At 34.0% G+C, this 24514-nt stretch overlaps 1 protein-coding gene across 1 annotated transcript in view; it reads left to right on the top strand.

The window, feature by feature from the left end:
* The first annotated feature begins 21200 nt into the window (after positions 1-21200).
* The window catches only part of PDE7B (phosphodiesterase 7B), a 427322-nt gene continuing 424008 nt past the window's right edge, over positions 21201-24514 (top strand). Inside the window, exon 1 of the mRNA XM_074309766.1 lies at positions 21201-21920. Coding sequence (XP_074165867.1) covers positions 21900-21920 — 21 coding nt within the window. The 5' untranslated portion in view covers positions 21201-21899. The remainder of the gene's footprint in view (positions 21921-24514) is intronic.

The following is a 24514-nucleotide window of genomic DNA, read 5'->3' as shown; positions in this document are numbered from 1 at the left end:
ACACTTGAGAGTATAGGAATAAATGGATTTTTCCTTAAAATAATCAGGAGTATCTATTTTAAACCATCAGTAAGCATCATATGTAATGGGCATAAATTGGAACCATTCCCAATAAGATCAGGAGCTTGCCCACTATCACCATTACTATTAAATATTGTATTAGAAATGCTAGCTGTGGCAATAAGAATTGAGAAAGAGATGAAAGGAATTAGAGTATATAATGAGGAAACCAAATTATCATTCTTTGTAGACTTTAGCAAAGTTGCAGGATACAAAATATACCCACATAAATCATCAGCATTCTTATATATCTTATATCTCATAGATCTTATATATCACTAACAAAATCCAACAGTTAGAGTTACAAAGAGAAATTCCATTTAAAGTAACTGCCGATAGTATAAAACATTTGGGAATTTGTCTGCCAAGGGAAAGTCAGAAATTATATGAGCAAAACTACAAAACACTTTCCACACAAATAAAGTCAAATCTAACCAATTGGGAAAATATTAAGTGCTCTTGGATAGGTCGAGCAAATATAATGAAGATGATAATATTACCTAAACTAATCTATTTATTTAGTGCTATACCAATCAGACTCCCAAAAATCTATTTTAATGACCTAGAAAAAATAACAACAAAATTCATCTGGAAGAACAAAAGGTCAAGACATTCAAGGGAACTAATGAAAAAAAAAATCAAATGAAGATGGCCTAGCTATACCAGATCTAAAACTTTATTATGAAGTAGTGGTCACCAAAAGCATTTGGTACTGGCTAAGAAGATTAGTTGATCAGTGGAATAGGTTAGGTTCACAAGACAAAGTAATCAATTACTATAGCAATCTAGAGTTTGACAAGCCCAAAGACCCCAGCTTTTGGAATAAGAATTCGCTGTTTGATAAAAAACTGCTGGGAAAATTGAAAATTAGTATGGTAGGAACTACACATTGACCCACACTTAACACTGTACACCAAGATAAGGTCAAAATGGGTTCATGATCTAGGCATAAATAATGAGATTAGAAGATCATAGAATAGTTTACCTCTCAGACTTTTGGAGGAGGAAGGAATTTGTGACCAAAGAAGAACTAGAGATCATTATTGACCAAAACATAGAAAAATTTTATTACATGAAATTGAAAAACTTTTGTACGAACAAAACTAATGCAGACAAGATTAGAAGGGAAACAATAAACTGGGAAAACATTTTTACAGTTGAAGGTTCTGATAAAGGCCTTATTTTCAAAATATATAGAGAATTGACTCTAATTTATAAAAAATCAAGCCATTCTCCAATTGATAGATGGTCAAGGATATGAACAAACAATTTTCAGATGAATAAATTGAAACTATTTCTAGACATATGAAAAGATGCTCCAAGTAATTGTTAATCGGAGAAATGCAAATTAAGAGAATTCTGAGATACCACTACACATCTCTCAGATTTGCTAGGTTGACAGGAAAAGATAATGCTGAATGTTGGAGAGGATGTGGGAAAACTGGGACACTGATACATTGTTGATGGAATTATGAATACATCCAGCCATTCTGTAAAGCAATTTGGAAGTATGCTCAAAAAGTTATCAAACTGTTTATACCCTTTGATCCAGCAGTGTTACTACTGGGCTTATATCCCAAAGAGATCTTAAAGAAAGGAAAGGGACTGGTATGTGCAAAAATGTTTGCGGCAGTCTTCTTTGTAGTGGCTAGAAACTGGAAATTGAGTGGATGCCCATCTGGAGAATGGCTAAATATAATGTGGTATATGAATGTTATGGAATATTATTGTTCTGTAAGAAATAACCAGCAGGAAGATTTCAGAAAGGCCTGGAGAGACTTATATGAACTGATGCTGAGTGAAATGACCAGGACCAGGAGATCATTATACACTTCAGCAACAATACTATATGATGATCAATTCTGATAGACATGGCTCTCTTCAACAGTGAGATGAACCAAATCAATTCCATTTATTCAATAATGAAGAGAACCATCTATACCCAGCGAAAGAACTCTGGGAAATGAATGTAAGCCACTACATAACATTTCCAATCCCTCTGTTTTTGTCTGCTTGCATTTCTGATCTCCTTCTTAGGTTAATTTTACATTATTTCCAAAGTCTGATTCTTCTTGTGCAGCAAAACAATTGTATGAATATGTATACATGTATTGTATTTAACATATACTTTAACACATTTAACATATATTGGTCTACCTGCCATCTGGGAAAGGAGACAGGGATAACTGAAAAAAATAGTGATTAAAAATACTAGCTATCATTTTCCTTTAATGTATGAATTTTTCTCAGAGGAGTTTTAACATCCAAAATATAACATTAAAATTCAAAGTATAACATGGAAAAAGTTGATCTTATGGCTCTTGATCTCCTGCATGTTGCCCTTTGGGTAAATGTGTCAACAAGTCAGGGGGAAAATAATGATTTAGTACCTTGCTTTAGGAGGTTTTAAAAAGGAGGTGGCATGATTATTCCTCCAAATGGAGATAGTAAGAATAAGTTATACTCATAAAATTGAAGTAATAAAAATACATTGCTGGTGGACTGCTTTTTTCATTATTGGTGGAATTGCACTTGGGAAATCTTTTTATTTTATATTTTATATATTATATATTATATTATATATAGCATTATATATAACATAACATATATTATAATTTATAATATATATTATATTTTAATTAATTTTTTTCAAACAAAAACCTGCCTTATCTCCCTTCTATACAGTCAGGTAAAACAATCCACATACACTGGTCATGTTATAAGGAACAAAAAAGCCTCAATTTTTAATCTGAGTTCATCACATCTCTAGGAGAAGAAAAGGAACTTTTTTCATCATTAGTTCTCTGGAATCTTGGCTTATTATTATATTTATCAGAGTTCCTATATCTTTCAGACTTGTTTGTCTTTGCAGCATTGATATTGTATAAATTGTTTTACTGGTTTTTCTTGATTCACTCTGCATTAGTTCATGAAAATCTTTCCAGATTTCTATAAAATTATCTGCCTCACTTCTTATAGCACAGTTGCACATGGAGAATCTTTTTGGAGAGCAGTCTGTCAGTATATATCAAATTTACAAAAAAAATAAAATAAAATAAACATGTCCTTTCACCCACTAATCTCATTGTTGATCATACATCTTGATAATATTAACAAAAACAAAGAAAAAAAATCTATTCAAAGAATTTCAGGATATAACTAAATGCAATATAAAAAAAAAACAACAACACATTATCCTACATGTCTACCAATGGAGAAATGCCCAAATTACAATACTATAATGTAATAAAATATTCCAATGAAATTAAATGGAAAAGTCTGAAAAATTCAAATAAAAAATCTGGAATGACCTTGAAATAATGCAAAGCAAAAAAGATAGAATCAAAAGAATAGAATATACACTAGCAACAACAATATAAAGTGAATTAAATTGAGTTAAAAAGGAATCCTTGAAAAAAACATTTTGATACAATATGCCAAAAGATGAATTCTTTTGAATGTTAAAAGTTCTTAAGCAAGTTTAATTAGGTAGTACAATGGATAGAGACTGGACTTGGCATCAAGAAGAATCATTTTCACAGGTTCAAATTTGGCCTGCCACTTAATAACTATGCGAGTCTGAGCAAGTCATTCCGTCCTTTTTACCTCAGTTTCCTTATCTATAAAATGAGCAAGAGAAAATAATTTCAACAGAAATTTCTCATTCATAGAAATTTGACTCCTAGTCAACAAAGGCAATTGTATTTGATTTGCAATTTCCTTCAGCTGCAGAGGTCTACGTCCATTTTCTTACTTTACATAAAAACTGAGGAAAACTCATGTCACAGTATTGAAAAAAATATTAAATTCATATTTATTGAGTACTTATTCTGAGGAAAACAGAGCGTTTGTCACCAGTGGTGGGATACAATGTACAATATTAGCATGGTGTAATAGATGTGTAGACTTGGAGTCAGAAAGACCTGTATAATTCAGAGAAGCCAAGATGAGAGATTAAAGGCTGAGACTCATCTGAGTTCTCCCCCAAACCCTTTCAAATACTTTTAAATAATGACTTTAAACAAATTCTAGAGTGGCAGAACTTACAAAAATATGGAATAAAAGACCTTTTCAGACTTACTTACAAGGTTAGTGGGAAAAGTGTATCTCACCAGAATGAGAGAGGAGTACAGTCAAACAAAGTCTACACCAGCCCAGACTGGACCCCAGGAAACTAGGAGCCAGTCCTCAGGATTACTGAATCAATGGCACCAGTGACACCAGTGGTGATTTTCAGTCCTCTCAGTAAAAAGGCCAAACAACTCATCAAAACTAAAGAGGTCTTTTTACTAGCACTGAGGAAGGATTTTGCTCATACTCAGATTTGAGTCAAGTTCTAGGTGCCAGCTCTAGAGCAAAGAGGAGCACTAGCATACTAGAGCTTGTGGTTGCGTTGGGACAGGAATCAGTCTTACAGTTTCAGAGCAGAAAAGAGTGCTTGTGAATGCTCACAGACCAAAACACAGGCCAACAGAGTAGTAAACATACCTCTCCTTAGATAATATCACCTTGGAAGAACTAAAACTTAGAGGTTTCTAGAAGTATCTCTTGAAAGCAGCTGCACAAAATGCCTGAAGCTTGGGACCTTATACATTCCACTCTGGAAGTAGAGACTTACTTTTTTAAGGGGTCAAAAAGTGAAAAATAGATTGGGAAAATGAGCAAACAACAGAAAAAATTCTGAGCATAGAAAGTTACTAATGGCAAGGAAGATCAAAACATACACTCAGAAGATAATCAAAAATTCCTATAAGAAACATATAGAGTCAAGCAAAACAAATTCACACATTAGCCATGTTTAAAAAAACCAAAAAACCAAAAACCTCAGTACTTACTCTGAGCCCATCACTTCACTCCTATGATTTTCCCCTAGGATACCTCTCCTCTCCTTCCCTCCCTTCTCACAATCCCCACTATGCCTTATAGTCTCTTTCTCCTTATATCTAACTAACTCATTTAGGGTGGTAAATCTCTTTTGCTATTTAGCCTGCCAGTTAATGGCATACTCCTACCTGATGAGGTGTTTTCTTTCTCCTAGTAAATTATGAGTTCCACTAAGAAACTTGTATTTCCCATAAATTAATCATTTTAAAAAAACCTTTACTATATGCTCTCCCAACTCTATTTCATGTTTACCATTCCTGGTGGTATTCTATCTCTTTGTTTCATAGTTACCTTTTCTCCTAAGTAAACCTACCTTTTTGCCAAAGAGACTGGCCAGTGTGAATTTTTCACACAAACCACATTTGGTGCCTACAACAATCTTGTCATTTGGTGAGCAGGAATTGCTCTTCACATGATTTGGTCTCCTAAACCATCACATCAGTACACCTCAGTGGTAAGACTATTTAACCACTCCTATTTCCTCTGCTCCCCTTTACTCTGTTGATTTCTTTTCTGTGATTTGCTTCTGGGATGTCAATTATCATTTTCTTTATATACTCATTTCTGTACATGTTGAATCCATAATTTCCTCCCTTCTTAAGAACAATATTTTTTTATCTCTAGTGACTATGTGATTCAAATACAATAAGTATTGGATAAATTCTTGTTTTGATTGCTTAAACATAACCTCCCCAGTGAAGAAAAATAAGGAAGGGAAATAGAGAAAAGATACTTTGTAGTTCAGTCATTTCCGACTCTTTGTAACCTCATCTAGGGTTTTCTTGATAAAGATATTGGAGTGATTTGCCCTCTCCTTCAGCTCATTTGACAAATGAGAAAACTGAGGCAAATAGAGTTGAGTGACTTGTGTAGGATCACATAGTCAATGTCTTAGGCCAAATGTGAATTCATACAGATGAGGCTTTCTCATCCCAGACCCATCAGTCAATCTTCTAAACTACATAGCTGTCTTGATCTAGAACCTACTACTAGAATCATAGAATTCATAAAACTTTAGCACTGGAAAGAAACAAATATGAGTTTGGTTCTTCATTTAACAAAAAAGGAACTTGAGACCCATAAAGAAAAGTCTTGCCCAAAATTACACAACACAGTTGAGCTAAAATTATCACTAAGGACTCATTTCTCAACTAACTGTCTCATTCCTTTGGATTTTTAAATATGCCTTTCTTCTCCACCCTCTTTTCAGTATTCTTTTGTGTACTGTCTTTCCCCATCAGATTGCAAACTCCTTGAAGAAAAGAATTGTCTTTCTTTTATTTGTATCCCCAGTATTTAGCTCTGTTCTGGCATATAGTAGATACTTAACAAATGTTTATTGATTTGACTCACTGACAATGTCTAAGTCACTGTAGTTGAGAAAAACCAGCATGTAGGAAGCATAATGATTCAATCAAGAGTGAAGACCACATTGGGCAGCAAGAAAGATGTTGAACCAACCAGAGGCAAATCAGTTAAAATCATGAAATCAGAGATCTAAATCTGAAAAGAAACTTAGAGACCATATAATTCAACCTTTTCATTTTACATATGGGGAAACTAAGGTATATAGAGATTTTTTTTAAGTCCCCAAGGACACAAAGATGACAAGTAAAAACATGTATCCAAACTCAAGTGCTATGATTCCAAAGTCTATGCTTTTTAAAATATGAATAAGAGAAGCTACAGAAAAAGCCCCCGAAGGGTTGCAAGAAAGGATATGCTGAAGGAAAGAGATGACGAGTCTCTGAGACTTCTGTAAGTGGGAGGCCAGCTGTTATTGCTAGGGAAGTCATGAGCTGCCTGGGCTATAGTCCAGTCCCAACTTGAGAGGAAGAAAACTGGAAAAACCAGGCAGGGGAGCTAAGAGAGAGGTTCTTGGCTTAGGTTGGGGTTAAAAATAAGGCTGGAATTTAGAAGCATACAGAGAAAAAGTAGTAAAAGCTCAGGTATTATACTAAACTAAGTCAAGCTAGATGCCAAGTATAATGCACTCTATGTTACAGCAAAATTGGATGACTAGCTATAACCTGAACTGAAATTTCCATCATCCAATTCTGTCTACCAACACAAACTGTCTTCAAATCCTTACCTTCTTACTTTCTGGAATCTTTCTCTTCCTTTTTATTCATAGGTTCTCTGATGGCATCACTTCTGCCAAGAAAAATTCCCCTAATCCTACCACATTTACAACTTTCTCCCTTTTCAAATGAATTCCTTTTGAATTATCTATGTATCTCTTATAGCCTAGAAATAAAATGTGAACACCTTGAAGGCAAAGATTGTTTTGTTTTTGTTTTTATAGTCCTAGAGACTAGTACAATTAATGGGGTTTTTATGTATTTGAAAAAAATTATAATTGAATTGAATTGTAGATTAACTGTAGATCATATGCACTAGGTTTCAGAGCTTCAGGATTTTCTTGCAAAGTAGCTTTACATTTTAAATCTTAACTCACAACTGATTATGGCATTCCCATGATCCATTAAGGAGAATTGTGGTCTCCAAAACCCCAGTACTATTTACTCTCTCCTATAGAATCTTGATCTGGGATCTCCAGCACAAAAAGGGTCTCATACATTACATAATTTAAATGCCTAAAGTTCTGATGCATCGACTGAACTGAACAATTTAAAAATATCAAAAAACTAAATTTTTTCACATATTTGTACCAACTATTTAAAGCAAGGCTATATTTGTCACAAGTCATCCTTATCTTAGAGGGATAAGAAGGAAGGACAATAAAAAATCCTTAATAATATGTGAATTTATAAATATAGGCATATATATATATGCATACATATACATACAATATACATTTTAATAACTATGTTTAATATGACTAAATTATTTAGGAGCTCTGATCAATGCAAAGAAATGCCATGTATGCCTCCAGATAACCTATGATGAAGCATAGTACTGATTGTGATGAAAATGAAGTATAGAGACATAAATCAGGATGGCCACTATGAACATTTGTTTAGGTGACTTTATTTGTTAAGTTTTTTTTTCCCCCTTCTCTCAGTGAAGTTTCTTCTCATGTATGATTGATTAACCTTCTTAACCACCACCACTTCCTTCGTGCATTATGCTTATTTCCCTTTTGAGTTTTATATATTCTATATCAGACTCTTGTATGTGTGTGGTGTGTGTGACATAGTCTTGGGTACATAGTAATTGCTTGAGAAATGTTTTACTAATGTTTCATTCAAACACCTAGCTTAAACTGCTTAAACCATGATTCGGTCTTCAGAAGGAGAGCCCTATATATCCTTGGGAGATATCTATGTATTCACATTCCCTTTCCGAGTAACTGTGCACTACAGGGGATTATCCTGACCCAGAAGTGCAAGGAACAATGAGGTCTCAGAGGTGGAAGTAGTTGAAGGTAATAAAGGAATTTCCTGGAGTTCTAGGGAGAAACTTTGATATTCAGGAATCTGAGCTAGAGGAAGTGAAGCAACAGTAACAAAATAATGGAGTTCTTAGAACAAATGTTCTGGATCTTATAAAAGAATATCTAGAGTAAATGGAAGCTGAGTTATATAGAAGGCCTTGACATAAAAAAGTACAGCAGCCTAATTGCTTATGTAGGAGCCATCTCTTCTGCTTGTGAGACCTAGACACAAGTTAGATTCTAACGTTCTCAGGAGACATCCTGAGTAGAAACTAAACCAGCTAAAAAGTGAAATTTAAGAAAATTGCTTACAGATTGAATCCAGTCTAACTATTTTGTGTCATGGATTGCATAGATTATATATATAATAAAAAAAACCTAGTTAAAAACAACTTATGCATAAATCAGCTACTCCATGTTTAATTTGTATTTTATGCCTTTCCTTCCCAGTCCTTGGATAGAAAGAAGTATCTGGTCCCAAGCATATGAGAATAAACTTTGAGAGTTTGTTTTTTTACTGGGACAGAGAAATTTAAATTTTATTACATTTACTGAAAAAAGAAAAGGTGGTTTTTTTTTTCTCTCTCTTGTCTTTTCATATTTTATTAATACATTCAACAAACATTTCTTAGATGTCTACTATGTACAAGATAATGTTCTAGGCCCTGGAGATAGAGATAAAGTTAAAAAACAGTCCCGGCCCTCAAGGAAATTTTTAATCCAACAGAATGATATATTGTAAACACAGATAAATAAATACAAAATAATTTGACAAAGGAGAGAGCAGAAATAAGGTTTCCTATAGGAACTGGTCTATGAAGATAACAAAGAATTTCAATGTCATTGATGGAGGAAAGAGTGTTTGCTATCAAAATATTTAAATGTATCTTAATTTTTTAAAACTACTTTTGTTCATTTTTTCCAAATTTATCTTTAAATGCATTTGGGATGATTTTGCTTAGGTGTTTGGGTTACATTTGTTTTTTGCCATACTTTCTGTAAACCTGCTTTTCTCTGTCTGAAGGGCTTATTACTGTTTTATGTACTGTTCAATTTTAGACTACTTTTCCCATAAAAGATTTTATAAATTAATTTATCATCATTTGGCAAGGTTGGAGTGAGATGTTTGCTGGGAAAATTAGTTTCTTAGTTCTTTTGTCCCCCTCAATGTAGCAACTGATTTATCACAGAGAAATCTCCCTCGAAATGCTAAGTCTATGACAATCTCTGTTCTTTTATCCATTTTGTATTTATGATGTCAACAGTTTATTTAAATAAAACATATTGGAGTTGTCTAAAATGTACATTATTTTCTTATTTTTCTTTCTTTTTAACTTTGATATTAATTTAGACATTTACTCTAACATATCTGTCTTAACAGTCAACAGTAGTTTGATTGGAAGTGGTTGACTCAGAAATAACTACTACATCAATGATCATTCTGTTTAAAATATTGCTTAGTGCTATCATGCCAAGTGCCTCCAGTCTCCTTGAAGATAGAATTTATGATTTATGTATTATAAATCTTTGACTTCTCTTTTTTGTTACTGCTGAATCAAATAGTTAAACATTACATTTCCTGATAGAATAAAAGTTCTCCAAAGTAGAATGTAAAGGACATCAAATCTAAGTCATGGTCTTGACTTATATATTTATATGATATTTATTCAATAGCTATTTTTCCTTCAAAGTTGTTGTGATAGTCATGTTATAATATTGATTGTTTTCTTTTGGTTCATTCATTCAATTCAGTTTAAAGATTCCTTGCTTTCTTTCATCATTCTTCCTTAAATGTATGATTTTTGCATTCCAACTTTTTCATCTTCTATGGAGCTTAAGAAAAGAAAGAAAGAAGCTGGAGAATAATTTCTGAATAGAGTCATGAATCTATTTGAATTACTAAACCAAAAAAACTATAGAAGGTGAAATTAATTTAATTTTGAAACTGACTTCCAAAAATATTGCCATTTGGGGGGATTATAGAACAAAATTTACAAGTAGATGATAAATAACAAAAATAAATAATTAGTGGATATTTGCAGTATGACACTCAAACTGGAACTCAGCTATTTCTATTCCTTTTAAAAATCCATCCATTTTTGTTCTTTTAGTTTTGTAGATCCAAATGATTTTCATATTGTAAAACATTATATTATGACTTTTAGCAAGTCACATTTTCCCTAAGTTTATTTCATCATCATTAAAATGAAGGATTTGACCAGATCACTTCTATGCCCTTTTCTAGCTCTAAATATGTAATTCTATGAACTCTTTCTTCTGAATGTGATGGGGCTTATCATGCATTCATTGATGTATCTGACTTTCATCACCTAGTAAAAAGAGAGTCTAGATTTGGTATTATTTGAATCATCATCATGAAAATTAAATTCTTTTCTCACAAGCAAAAAATTCATAGTTCACAAAATTTACTAGTTGAAAAATAATGTTGGGAGCAGAGCCAAGATGGCAAAGAAGATACACGTGAATTTGTAAGCTCCCTTCATCCCTCAATACCAATTAGTTAAATCAGCCTCAAAAATAATGCTGAACTGATAAAAACCACAAGGATTAGAAGCACAATTTAGCAGCTGAAGAGAATCTGGAATTTCAACAGAAAAAGTTGGTTCTGAGAGGAGGAAAAAAAGATCATCATAGACAGAGTTGGACTAGGTGCTAGCACACTATGCCCATCGGGCTGGGGAGAACTCTGGGATCAGAGAAGCCACTGAGATAGAGGAATCTAGCTCAGGCTGTTAGCTCTTCTCTGCTTATAAAACAGCAGATAAGAAGAGAAATCAAGCTACTTTAAAATATAAAGCCAGATCCTAAATCCACCCCAATCCGGAAGTGACCTAACAGATCATGGCATGGCTTTGCAGCCGCTTTCTACTGCCCGGGGCTTCTCTTTGGGGTAGCTGAGAGCCTGAACAGTGGGGGACACAGCCCGAGGCAGCCTCTAATCCACATAGTGTGGGGCTCAGTCTGAGGCAGTGGAATTCTAGCATCAGCAGAATTCACAAAGAAGTGGAACCTTTGAAGTAGGGACATATAAGGACATTAAAGATCTCAAAATTAAATGCAGGAAGGCAGAAATAGTAAATGCCTTTTTCTCAGATCACAACGCAAGAAAAACTACATTCTATAAGAAGTTAGGCATAAATAGACCAAAAAGTAATTGGAAATTGAATAATCTCATCTTAAAGAATGACTGGGTGAAACAGCAAATTTTAGAAACAATTAATAATGTCACCCAAGATAATGACAACAATGAGACATCATACTAAAATTTGTGGGAAGCAGCTAAAGCAGTAATAAGGGGAAATTTTATATCTTTAGAGGCTTATTTGAACAAAATACAGAAAGAGAAGATTAATGAATTGGGCCTGCAACTTAAAAAGCTAGAAAAAGACCAAATTAAAAACCCAAACTAAACTTGAAACTAAAACCAACCAAAACCAAAAATTAAACTTGAAATACTAAAATTAAAGGGGAAATTAATAATATTGAAAGTAAAAAAACTATTGAATTAATAAATAAAACCAAGAGTTGGTTTTATGAAAAAGCCAATAAAATAGATAAACCTTTGGTAAATCTGATCAGAAAAAAGGAAAGAGGAAAATCAAATTGTTAGTCTTGAAAATGAAAAGGGGGATCTTTCCACCAATGAAGAGAAAATTAGAGAAATAATAAGGAGTTACTTTGCCCAACTTTATGCCAATAAATTTGATAACATAAGTGAAATGGATGACTACCTCCAAAAATATAGGCTTCCTAGATTAACAGAGGAGGAGATAAACTGCTTAAATAGTCCCATTTCAGACAAAGAAGTAGAACAAGCTATTAATCAACTCCCCAGGAAAAAATTCCCAGGACCAGATGGATTTAAGTGTGAATTCTACCAAACATTTAAAGAACAATTAGCCCCAATGTTATATAAACTATTTGAGAAAATAGGGGATGAAGAAGTCCTACCAAATTCCTTTTATGACACAGACATGGTACTGATACTTAAACCAGGCAAGTCGAAAATGGAGAAAGAAAACTATAGGCCAATTTAATTAATGAATATTGATGCTAAAATCTTAAAGAAGATCTTAGCAAAAAGACTTCAGAAAATCATCCCCAGGATAATACACTATGATCAAGTAGGATTGATACCAAGAATGCAGGGCTGGTTTAATATTAGGAAAAATATTAGTATAATTGACCATATTAATAATCAAATTAATAGAAACCATATGATCATCTCAATAGATGCAGAAAAAGCATTTGATAAAATCCAACATCCATTCCTACTAAAAACTCTTGAGAGTATAGGAATAAATGAATTATTCCTTAAAATAGTCAGGAGCATATATTTAAGACTATCAGTAAGCATAATATGTAATGGAGATAAACTGGAAGCTTTCCCAGTAAGATCAGGAGTGAAAAAAGGTTGCCCACTATCACCATTACTATTCAATATTGTATTAGAAATGCTAGCCTCGGAAATAAGAGTCAAGAAAGAGATTAAAGGAATAAGAGTAGGTAATGAGGAAATCAAACTGTCACTCTTTGCAGATGATATGATGGTATACCTAGAGAACCCCAGAGATTCTAATAAAAAGTTATTAGAAATAAAGTTGCTGGATACAAAATAAATCCACATAAATCTTCAGCATTTTTATACATCCCCAACAAAATGCAAGAGATACAAAGAAAAATTCTATTCAAAACAAATGTCAAGAGTATAAAATATTTGGGAATCCATCTACCAAAGAAAAGTCGGGAATTATATGAGCAAAATTACAAAACACTTGCCACAAAAATAAAGTCAGATTTAAATAATTGGAAAGACATTCAGTGCTTGTGGATAGGCTGAGTGAATATAATAAAGATGACAATACTCCCCAAACTAATCTATTTATTTAGTGCTATACTAATCAGACTCCCAATAAACTATTATAACGACCTAGAAAAAATAACAACAAAATTCATATGGAAGAATAAAAGGTCGAGAATTTCAAAGGAATTAGTGAAAAAAAAGTCAGATGAAGGTGGTCTAGGTGTACCTGATCTAAAGCTATATTATATAGCAGCAGTCACCAAAACCATTTGGTATTGGCTAAGAAATAGACCAGTTGATCAATGGAACAGATTAGGTACAAAGGACAAAAAATGGTACAACTATAGTAATCTAATGTTTGACAAACCCAAAGATACCAACATTTGGGATAAAAATTCATTATTTGAAAAAAACTGTTGGGAAAACTGGAAATTAGTATGGTAGAAATTAGATATGGATCCACACTTAACACCATATACCAAGATAAGATCAAAATGGGTCCATGATTTAGGTATAAAGAATGAGACCATAAATAGATTAGAGGAACAAAGGATAGCCTACCTCTCAAACCTGTGGAGGAGGAAGGAATTTATGACCAGAGGAGAACTAGTGATCATTATTGATCACAAAATAGAAGATTTTGATTACATCAAACTAAAAAGTTTCTGTACAAACAAAACTAATGCAAACAAGATTACAATGGAAGTAACAAATTGGGAAAATATTTTTACAATTAAAGGATCTGATAAAGGCCTCATTTCCAAAATATATAGAGAACTGACTGTAATTTATAAGAAATAAAACCATTCTCCAATTGATAAATGGTCAAAGGATATGAACAGACAATTCTCAGATGATGAAATTGAAACTATATCCACTCATATGAAAGAGTATTCTAAATCATTACTGATCAGAGAAATGCAAATTAAGACAACTCTGAGATACCACTATATACCTGTCAGATTGGCTAAGATGGCAGGAAAAGATTATGATGAATGTTGGAGGGGATGTGGGAAAACTGGGACACTGATGCATTGTTGGTGGAGTTGTGAAAGAATCCAGCCATTCTGGAGAGCAATCTGGAACTATTCCCAAAAAGTTATCAAACTGTGCATATCCTTTGATCCACAGTGCTACTACTGGGCTTATATCCCAAAGAAATACTAAAGAAGGGAAAGGGACCTGTATGTGCCAAAATGTTTGTGACAGCTCTTTTTGTAGTGGCTAGAAACTGGAAAATGAATGGATGTCCATCAATTGGAGAATGGTTGGGTAAATTATGGCATATGAAGGTTATGGAATATTATTGCTCTGTAAGAAATGACCAGCAGGATGAATACAGAGAGGTTTGGAGAGACTTACATGAACTGATGCTGAGTGAAATGAGCAGAACCAGAAGATCACTATACACTTTAACAACAATATTGTATGAAGATATATTCTATACCTTTTGACTCAGTAAGACCACTCCTGGTTCCCAAAATGATTAGGGGAAAAGGAAAATACTCTATTTGAAAATATTAATAGCAGCTCTTTTGTGGTGCGAAAAACTAGAAATTTCAAGGATGCTTATCAGTTGGGGAATGGGTGAACAAGCTGTGATATATGATTGTGATGAAATTACTATGCTATAAAAAAATGATGAACCAGATGATCTTAGAAAAGCATCCTTAGACTTGCTTGAAGTAATGAAGAGTGAAATGAGCGGAACCAAGATAACATTGTATATAATAACAGCAATACTGTTTTAAGAACAACTTTGATTGTATGAATTATTTTGGACACATAAAGATGCTATCTTCATTTGGAGAAAGAACTGATAAATGCAAATGTATAAAGAATAATTTTACACAGATACATATATACACAAGTATGTGTATATACTCACATATTTTTGTCTAATGATAGTTGTCTTTAGGACTGAGGGTAAAGAGAAAAAAGAAATTTACATGATAATTTTATTATACATTTAAAAGGAATAGCAAGTTGTATATAACAGATTTACAGTTTCATGTATTATCATTTTTATTGTTATAGAAACATCTATTTTATTTCATAAATTGAAAATAAATGAAAATTTTGAAACCTAGATGAAATAGGTTTTGTATAAAGTGAGGAAGAGAAGAAAGAGGAGCAGGAGGTGGAGGAGGAGAAGGAGGAACAGGTGGAAGAAGAGGAGGAGGAGAAGAGGAATAGGAGAAAGAAGAGGAGAAAGAGGAGGAAGAGGAGAAAGAGGAAGAGGAGAAGGAAAAACAGGAGGAGGAGGAAGAAGAAGAGGAGAAGAAAGAAGAGGAGAAAGAGGAAGAGGAAGAAGAGGAGGGAGGAAGAAGAGGAGGAGAGGAGGAAGAGGAGGTTGAGTAGGAGGAAGAGAAGGTTGAGTAAGAGGAAGAAGAGTAGAGCCATGAATCTATTTCAATTACTGAACCATAAAATTATAGAAGATAAAATTAATTTAATTTTGTGGCTTTCTTCCAAAAATATTTCCATTTTGGGGCATTGTAGAACAAAATTTACAAGTAGAAGATAAATAACAAAAATAAAGAACTAAAAATAAATTTAAAAAATAAAAAAAGAGGGGGAAGGAGAAGAGTAGAAGAAAGAGGAGGATGAATAGGAGGAGGAGGAGAGATGGATAAAAACAAATACATTTATTACAGTTTAACTGATATAAAACAATGGCTACAATGAAGTCAAAGTAATCCAGATACCACTTTATTCAGGAAACTCTAAATCCCCTTGACAAACTGGGAGATATGAAAGCCAAAGGCAAGGGTAGGACAAAAATGGACAATAGTGGTAGACTATTATTAGTTGTATCAGCTGACAAAAGAGTGAGAAAGAGTAGAAAGAAAAACAAATGTACTAGAAGTTTAGAATAAATCTATACTAAACCAGATCACACCAAGAACATTTTTAGATGGAATTAGAAGGATACAAAGAGACATAAATACATTTTATTTGCTAGTGTTTCTGCAGTTTTCTATGGAGAAGCTGAAATAAATCTTAAGAAGATGAAGGATTAAATAGATTCAATTAACACTGACAAAATATGTAATGGTGACAACAAAATTTTGAAAACTTTGAGGAATCAGTTCTCAGACATTTTAAAGAGAAATGTTTAAAAAACTGGAAAAAATGTGTATGGCATAAGTCTCAACAAATACAAGATGATCAAGAAGATACTAGTAACTCAATCCATTGGCCTATTTTCTTATCTTTATAAAATTTTGTAATAATACACAAATCATAGAAAGTTTGGCAAAAATGTGAGAAGGGAACACATAGGTGATTTTCTATAGTAGACTACATTCTTATGATCAAATGTCCAAGCAAAAGGTGTAGAGAAGTCAAGATCTCATTGCAATTATTTTTTGTTTCAAAAAGTACTTGATAGTTGGGAAAAACTCAATATTTTTGAGAAAAAAAATATACATATGCTTATTTTCTGATTGAATTATAATATTTCTTTATTTTTTTTCATTTTGTTTATTTTTTACATTTGAATTTGTAAAGGCATGATATATTATCAATTTAAGAGGAAAACTCAATATTAAAGGATATCTTCAATATTAGTTCTCTAATGCATATGCCAAGATGATCTAAAATTCTTTCATAGATGCCTACAGAAAAACAAGTTTAATAAACCTCTAATCAATACTATCCTTGGTAAAAGTATTTTCTATTGTTATTGAAGATATCCCTCACAGCCCAAATAAATATAGGAGGGTTTCTCTATAAATGGCATTGTCTCTGGAATGCTCTTGTTCATGAAAAACAGTGAAAGGAAAAGTGGCTCTATAGAAAAAAAAAATGGTGGATCTGGAACTAGGGGACCTCAGTGAAAATTCCATCTCTGCCACTTTGGACAAATCACAAACATGCCTGTACCTAAATTTGCTCATCTACAAAATGAGAGAATTGAACTTGTTGGATTCTAAGGTCAATTCCAGCTATGATCCTACGATAATGCTATCATTAATGCAAACATTAGCAGTCAAAAGTTATTGGTCCAAAAGTTCACTTAAAAGAAAAGGGAAAAAATAGATAAAGTATGCCTGTTTGCCAATCTACAGCATATAAATGATTTGGTAGTCATTCCTTAATTCATCAGGGCATATACTTTAACCCTGCAGATAAATAATAAACCCAGCTCAAAATTATCATACAGGAACAGAAAGAGAACAGACTAGATTGCATAAGAAACTGTACAACCCCAATTTCAAATTGCTCACTGCCCACAAAACTTCATATTTTAATACAAATATTATCTCTGTGATACTATAATGGATGTGAATAATGGAAAATTATGACCTCTAAAGAATCAAAATTACAGGTGACTGAAAGTGTGATGAAGAGACATTTGGGAGGCATAAATACACTGTTGTATATTTCCAATAACAACTTATATATGTGACATAAGGGATAGAAACCATAAAATAAGTCATTTTAAAAAATGTGGGCCAGTCATGTAGTGAAAAGTATAGGTAGTCCAAGACTGCACTGGTACTGTAGGTGGGAGTGGAGTCAGGGGTGGTGTTGGTGAAATGTTTAAAAAGCTAGATGAAAAACAGGTGTATGGTATAGGTCCTCTTTGAAAGATTCATGAGAGGACATAGATGAGAATGTGAAAGGTAAGAAAAAATGAATGTGTTGTGATCTACATGATAGGATGCAGATCAGATTACTGAGGTACGAGCCATTAACATTTTAGCAAAGATCAACTTACTTTAAAGCTAGTTGTTATGTGAAAATAAAAAAGCATGTCTTCAAAGAAATGGGACATGAGATACGGAAGATTTGATGGTTAAAAGGACTGAGATTTGTTTGGCAGAATTAAGAGTGTGATACCACAACTGGAGCTCTAGGAAGACAGGGTAATAATGTAGAGGGGGAAAATATATCAAAAGGGAATTCAGTGGACACTCAGTATTCTCTGTTAAGGAATCAAAACTTTAGCTACAGTGCTATGGTAGTAGCAATAATGCTTTTGAGCACATTTTAAAAGTAGGTAGACATCTGTAAACTATTTGGGGCTCTATTATCCCTAAAAAGTTACAACAAAGAATGAAATTTTCTCCTTTATTTCTAGTCCATTAATAAAGAAAAAGATTGCTAAATTATGAAGGGAAGAAAATGTCTTTAGAGTAGTTGCTTCCAAGATATATGAGTTATTAAGAAGGAATTGAAAGGAGAAAGAGCCATGAAGGGAGGATTATACTTGTTGTGAAATATTATCATATAATTAATAAAATTCAAGTAACAGATAATTGGGGAAATTATTAGTATATCCCAAATAACAAAAGTCACCTAGCTAGTGTAATACTGTTTGTTTTTCAGTCCTTCAGACATTACCAACTTTTCTTGACCCCATGAATCATAGCAAAGCAGGCTGTTCTATCCTCTTGAAATCTGTCCAATTTTATGTTTGTTGTTTTCATAACATTGTCAATCTATCTCATTCTCTACCCTCTCCTTTTCCTTTTGTCTTCAATTTTTCCCAATATCAAGGTCTTTTCCAATGAAGTCTTTCTTCCTATTATGTGGCCAAAGTATTGAAGCTTCAACTTCAGTATTTCTTCCAATTAATAGCCTGAATTAATGTCCTTAAGTATTGATGAAATTTGATCTACCTGCTATCAAAAGTAATTCTCAAATTTTTTTCTCTAGCATCATAATTTGAAAGATTTGATTCTTTCTTTAGCTTTCCTAATCCAGTGCTCACAGATATACATTGCTATTAGAAAAACCATAGCTTTGACTATATGGACCTTTGCTGACAAGGTGATGTTTCTGTTTTTTAGTATGCTGTCCAGATTTGCCAGAGCATTCCATTTAAAGAACAAGTATCTTTTAACTTCATGGCTACAGTCACCATCTACAGTGATCTTTGAGCACAACAATAGAAAATCTGACACTGCTTACATTTATTCTCCCTGTTATTTGCCAGAGTTGTGGGACCTGTTGCTATGATCTTAGTTTCTTTGATGGTAAGCTTCAAACCAGCTTCTACATACTCCTCTTTCACATGAATTGGCTTCTTAATTCTTTGCTTTCTGCTACTAGAAGGGTATTATCTGCAATGTAGAATAAAAGACTGTACAAAGATTCAAGGTCAGGTGTCCTTAATAGAAAATAATTGAGAAAGTGGAGAAGAGAGGAATGCTTTGGAGAGGAATATTTAGTATTCTTATGAAGCTGGTGATATAGAATATATATCTGATGGGAGAAGGAAAATTTCTTATACAAGTCTCTTGGTCTTTTTTTGTATTTTGAAATGTTTGCTTTTTTCCATCAATTTTAAGATCACAATAAAAATTGACATTTTTAAAAAGAAATACAGTGTATTTTTCAATGTAATTTCAAAGTGCAAGTAAATAGTTGGGAAGTGACAAGGGCACAGGACAGATGAGTCTCAGGAGGGCCTGTCTAGGAGCACAAAAGTTATTGTCTATCCCATCCCATGAGTGAAAGACAGAAGGGCCAGAAGCTAAAAAATATTCTGTTTTATATTTTCACTCTGGGTATCATTTGCACAATTCATAGATTTTTTTGTAATTGAAAAGAACCTCAAAGTTCATGTAGCCCCCAGCTTCTTAAATTATGGTTTGTGACTCTATATGAGGTCTCATAACTGAATGTGGGGGTCACAAAATTATGATTTATTATTTGTAAATGTTTTACTGTAAATGTATGCCTATTTTATATGCCTATATACCCGGGGACATGTAAAAATGTCTCAGGCAAAATGAGGTCATGAGTGGAAAGAGTTTAAGAAGCTCTGATCTAGCCCAATTTCTCATTTTATGGTTAAAGAAATTTATCCCAAAGAAATGAAATGTTTCTCCTAAAGTCCCACAACTAAAAAGTAGCAGCAACAAATTTAAACTCAAGACTCTAACTATAAACTCAATATTCTTTTCACTTCAACATATTGACTTCATGGAAAGAAAGGCTAATTGTTATCCATGCTATATGTATGTGTATATGTTTGGTCTGCACCTGTGATTTCATTAGTGTAAGGAACTCTCACAGAAGAATTCTCTATCTGTACACATCTCTGACTATTCAGCAACCTATTGCTTTTATAGAGTTGCCTGGGGTTCACAAAAATGTTCAATAATTTGCTTAGGTTGACAAAATCAATAGAATCAGAAGGAAGACAGTTTTCCTTCTCTCTTCTTGCCTGATACAGGGCTTTCTCTCTTAAATAATCCCCTTTATTTAGGGAAGAGAAGGGAAGATGAAGTTATTTTTGAAATGAGCAAGAGTAGTCAAGAGTCTATATATGCATGATGTATTTATTGCCCATGTAATAAATATAAATTAGGTTGCTGTTCCTTTGAAGATTTTTAATTTTTAATTTAACCCCTACCTTAGTCTGTAAGTAAAAGGCCAATAAAAAGTTGCATAGACAAATAGATGCATAGATGATACATGTAGATATGTAAATATGTATCTATATATAAGATACATCTATATATCTATATTTCTGTTTCTGCTTGTCTCTTTATCTTTCTATTTCTATGTACATATATGTATGTACTTTTATTTATCTGTATCTATGTTTCTGTTTCTGCCTATCTATATTTTTTCTGTTTCTATGTTTGTGTGAAAAATCTATATCTTATAACTTACTCTCTCATATCCACACTATATATGTGTGTGAGTGTGTATATATATTTCTGTTTCTGCCTATTTGTCTGTCATCTACCTTTCTCTGAATGTATATATATACATATATATATATATATAACTATTCCAATATATACATACATATATGTACACATCTATATTTCTGTTTCTATCTATTTACCTATTTCTGAGTTTTTCTGTCCTCTGTATGCATATATGGTTTAAACTTGAATTTGTCAAAGGCTTCCTGCGCTCCCTGGTGTGTGGGGAATCCTGACTAATCACTGTCCCAAATTCTTCCCATAGTACAGTACTTTAAAATTAATAGCACATGCCGAGGAAAAACTAACCCCTTTGACGTCACTCCTGAAATGAGGAAACATAAACAGTAAAGGCTCCACTCCGGTGAAAGCTACCAGTGCTGAAGCGGATTGGGTCTCCGATTTTCCTTGCCTGTGGCAACTGACAGCAGCTACTCCCAGATTAACAGGGCCTGCTCTAGAACCAAACCGGGCCAGGCAGCAGTCCTGCAGCTCGGCAGCCCGGCAGCAGCAGCAGCAGCAGCAGCAGCAGCAGCAGCAGCAGCGGCAGCAGCAGCAGCAGCAGCAGCAGCGGCAGCAGCAGCAACAGCAGCAGTAGTGGCAGCTGCAGCAGCAGCAGCAGCCACCGCCGCCGCCGCCGCCGCTTCCAGACTGCACCAAGGCTCACTCTCCTAGCCCAATTCGCCTGAGAGAAAAGTAGATTCCGAGAAAGACAGAGAGAAAGAGGAAAGAGAGACAGAGAGAGGGAGAGAAAAACAGAGAGGAGAGAGGAAAAAATCTCTTTCCTTGCTCCTAGCCCCCTCCCCTGCTCCTTCGCATCCCGTGCGTGTGCGCGCGGGTTTTTGGTTGGCTTGTTGGTTTCTTTTCTCTTTTTCCTTCTTTTCTCCCCCCCCCCTTAAAAACAAAAAACAAAAAACAAAAAAACAAAAAAAAAAAACTTAATTATATTCCTAATCCTGGATGAAGTTGCTGGATCCTGCAGCACAAGTCTTCATGAACAAGCAGCACCGCTCAGAGATTTCACGGCATTCAAAGGTCACAGAACTGCCACTATGGTTAAATGTCTTGTTTAATGGTTGAGGTATGTACAGCCACTGCAGGCGGCATTCTTGATGCGTGTTTGTTTGCTTTTGAAAGAATCACAGAACAGGCTGGAAAGGGTGGGGGATGCATTTTCATTTTAAGTGACTATACACACACACACACACACACACACACACACACACACACACACACAAACACACACACACACACACGTTTTGTGCCTGTGATTGTTACTACAGCAACAAGCTTTTGAATTTCCTTCTTTTTCCTCTCCAATGCAAACTGCCTAGTACATTTTCACTTGCTCCTGAATTAACTATTACAGGGCGATTCTTGGGCAAGTGAGGGTGGTGGTCAAGGGAGATGCTGGCAGGAGCTCTTGGTGTCCGCTAGTAAGAAAACGGGTGACTTCCCTCCTGGAAGGTCCTCCTGCCACCATCAGTCCCCTCTTTGAAAGGCAACAAGAGAAACTCTGGAGTTGAGTTGTTTGCTTTGCTGGGGATGGGGGAAGGGGGAGGTCACAACAGGAGGAAATGGAGAAGTAAGAGGTGTTTCCCCCACCATTGATTGGGAGTTTTCATTGCAACCATAAATTTAAGGTAAATGTGAACAGAAAGAAGGGGATGGGGGCTTCTAAGACTGTAAACAAACCAACCTTTAAAAAGTGTGTCAGAATAATTAACCTTATATCAGTTTTCACTTCATCACCTTGTTGCATTTTCGCTGTGTTTTGAATGGAGAAGTCAAAAAGCAAGATCCAACCTTTTTCATATTTGAAAAAGTTTATTTATTTTTAAAAAGAAATAGAAAAAGCAGCTTCCTTTCTAGTACCACAAAATCAAAAATAGTCTCTTCCTACAATAGTTGGAGACAGAATAGGAAATTGAATTAGGGACTGAGATGATTGAGCTGGATGGCTTTTTAATGACATATAGATCCAATTCATCTTGTGGTCTGGCCTGAATGATTATTGCAGTCTTACAGTAAACATCTCTGTATAGGACAGAGAGTGCATACATACAAGTATAATAAACACAGTAAGTACTGCAGGAATCTAGAATGATTGTTAACTAGAGACTGAAATCATTGGTTACAGTGGCACAGCATTAATATGTGTTGAGGGAGACACTTGCTTTAAAAAAAAAAAAAAAAAAAAAAGCCTGCCCTAATATTAAATCCTTCTAGTGAAATTCAAGTAATGCATGGTTAATATGTTTCAGTTGAGTGATGGTGATCACCAGGGAGTGATTCCCCCCTCCCCATTAACCAGTTATGCAATAATAAATAAGGCAAAACTATTTGAATATGTTACTGTGCTCGTTTTTATTTATTTATTTAATTTCCATTCTGAACTTCACGAACAGAAGCCTTTAAAATCAGGTCATGTAAGCAAAGCAGCAATGCCAGGCAGGGTACAACTCACTCAGTGAATTGCAAAGGGTTAAAAAGAATTAAGTGCACTAGACTTCAATGTAGTAACTTAAGGACTGCAAAAATATTAGCTCTAAAATGCAGAGGATGTGTTGTGAATGGACAATTGCTATTCTGCAGTGCCTAGTGGGAAAACAAGGACTTTGTGTATTGCAAATGCATAACTACAGCTCCTCCATTTCCTCTGCTCTATCTTTCACTCCTGTCTAGTGAAACAAAGAAGCCTGTCAGTAATAAGTCTTCACTGGCAACTTCTCTGATAAATCAAAGCATCTTTTTGGGTCAAATGGTAGCCCAGAGTTAGGTATTATTAGTTATTGCTTCCTACCCTTCAAGCTCTTTATCAGGGTTTTTGTTTTACTTTTGGGAAATTTAGAGCACTTTGATTTCAGAGTACACTCATTCAGTCGAACCATAGGAAGCAAATAAATCAGTGGTGAATTAGTAGAGACACCTTAACCATGTCCACACATATAAATTCATGTTCCTGCTGGTGAGGGAGAAGGAAAAAAATCCAAATTGAGAAAAGCATAAACATAAAACTTTGCCTGTGTGTACTGAGGAGGGGAAAATTATATAAAACAAATCTTTTTTACTATCTCCACAGTGCCCAGTGTAATACTATAGGAGAGCTCAGTGACTACTGGTTTAATAATTTCCATGCTATTGGCAATAATTTATGGATTGAAAATAGTAAGATACATTTACTTAATTAGGCATTTTCAAATATTTGATTTATTTGTTTATTTTACTGATAAGACCAAGAGGAATCACCTCTCATTATCACATAACTACATGCAACTATATACAATGCAGTTAAAGGACCAAGTTCTGTCATTTCATTCAGAAGCAGATCTTCCTCTAAAAATGTTAAAAGTAAATTAACCAAGTTTGATTTCAATGAGGACTTTCCATTTAGGAAAGCCTCCTTGACTGCTAATTAATCTGCCAAAACTTGAATTAGGTGTGAGCCAGTTCAAGTCAAAGCAAATACTACTTGTTATAGAATCATGGGACATAGTGTAGGAAGGAAACTAGACAGAGAGATAGTCCATTCAAGACTTTGCTTAAACCACAATTAAATGAAAGATATTAGCAAAATTAAGTATGTTCAGAATGCTAAAAATGTAACTGCTAATAAGTAAATTATTTAATAAAAATGTCTCTGATCTCTGTGGTATATCTTAGAGAATAGAAATT

Source organism: Sminthopsis crassicaudata, chromosome 4 (assembly GCF_048593235.1).
Source record: "Sminthopsis crassicaudata isolate SCR6 chromosome 4, ASM4859323v1, whole genome shotgun sequence".
In the NCBI taxonomy this organism is placed as follows: Eukaryota; Metazoa; Chordata; class Mammalia; order Dasyuromorphia; family Dasyuridae; genus Sminthopsis; species Sminthopsis crassicaudata.
The sequence above is the reverse complement of the archived record's forward strand: the minus strand, read 5'-3'. Positions and strand labels throughout refer to the sequence as shown.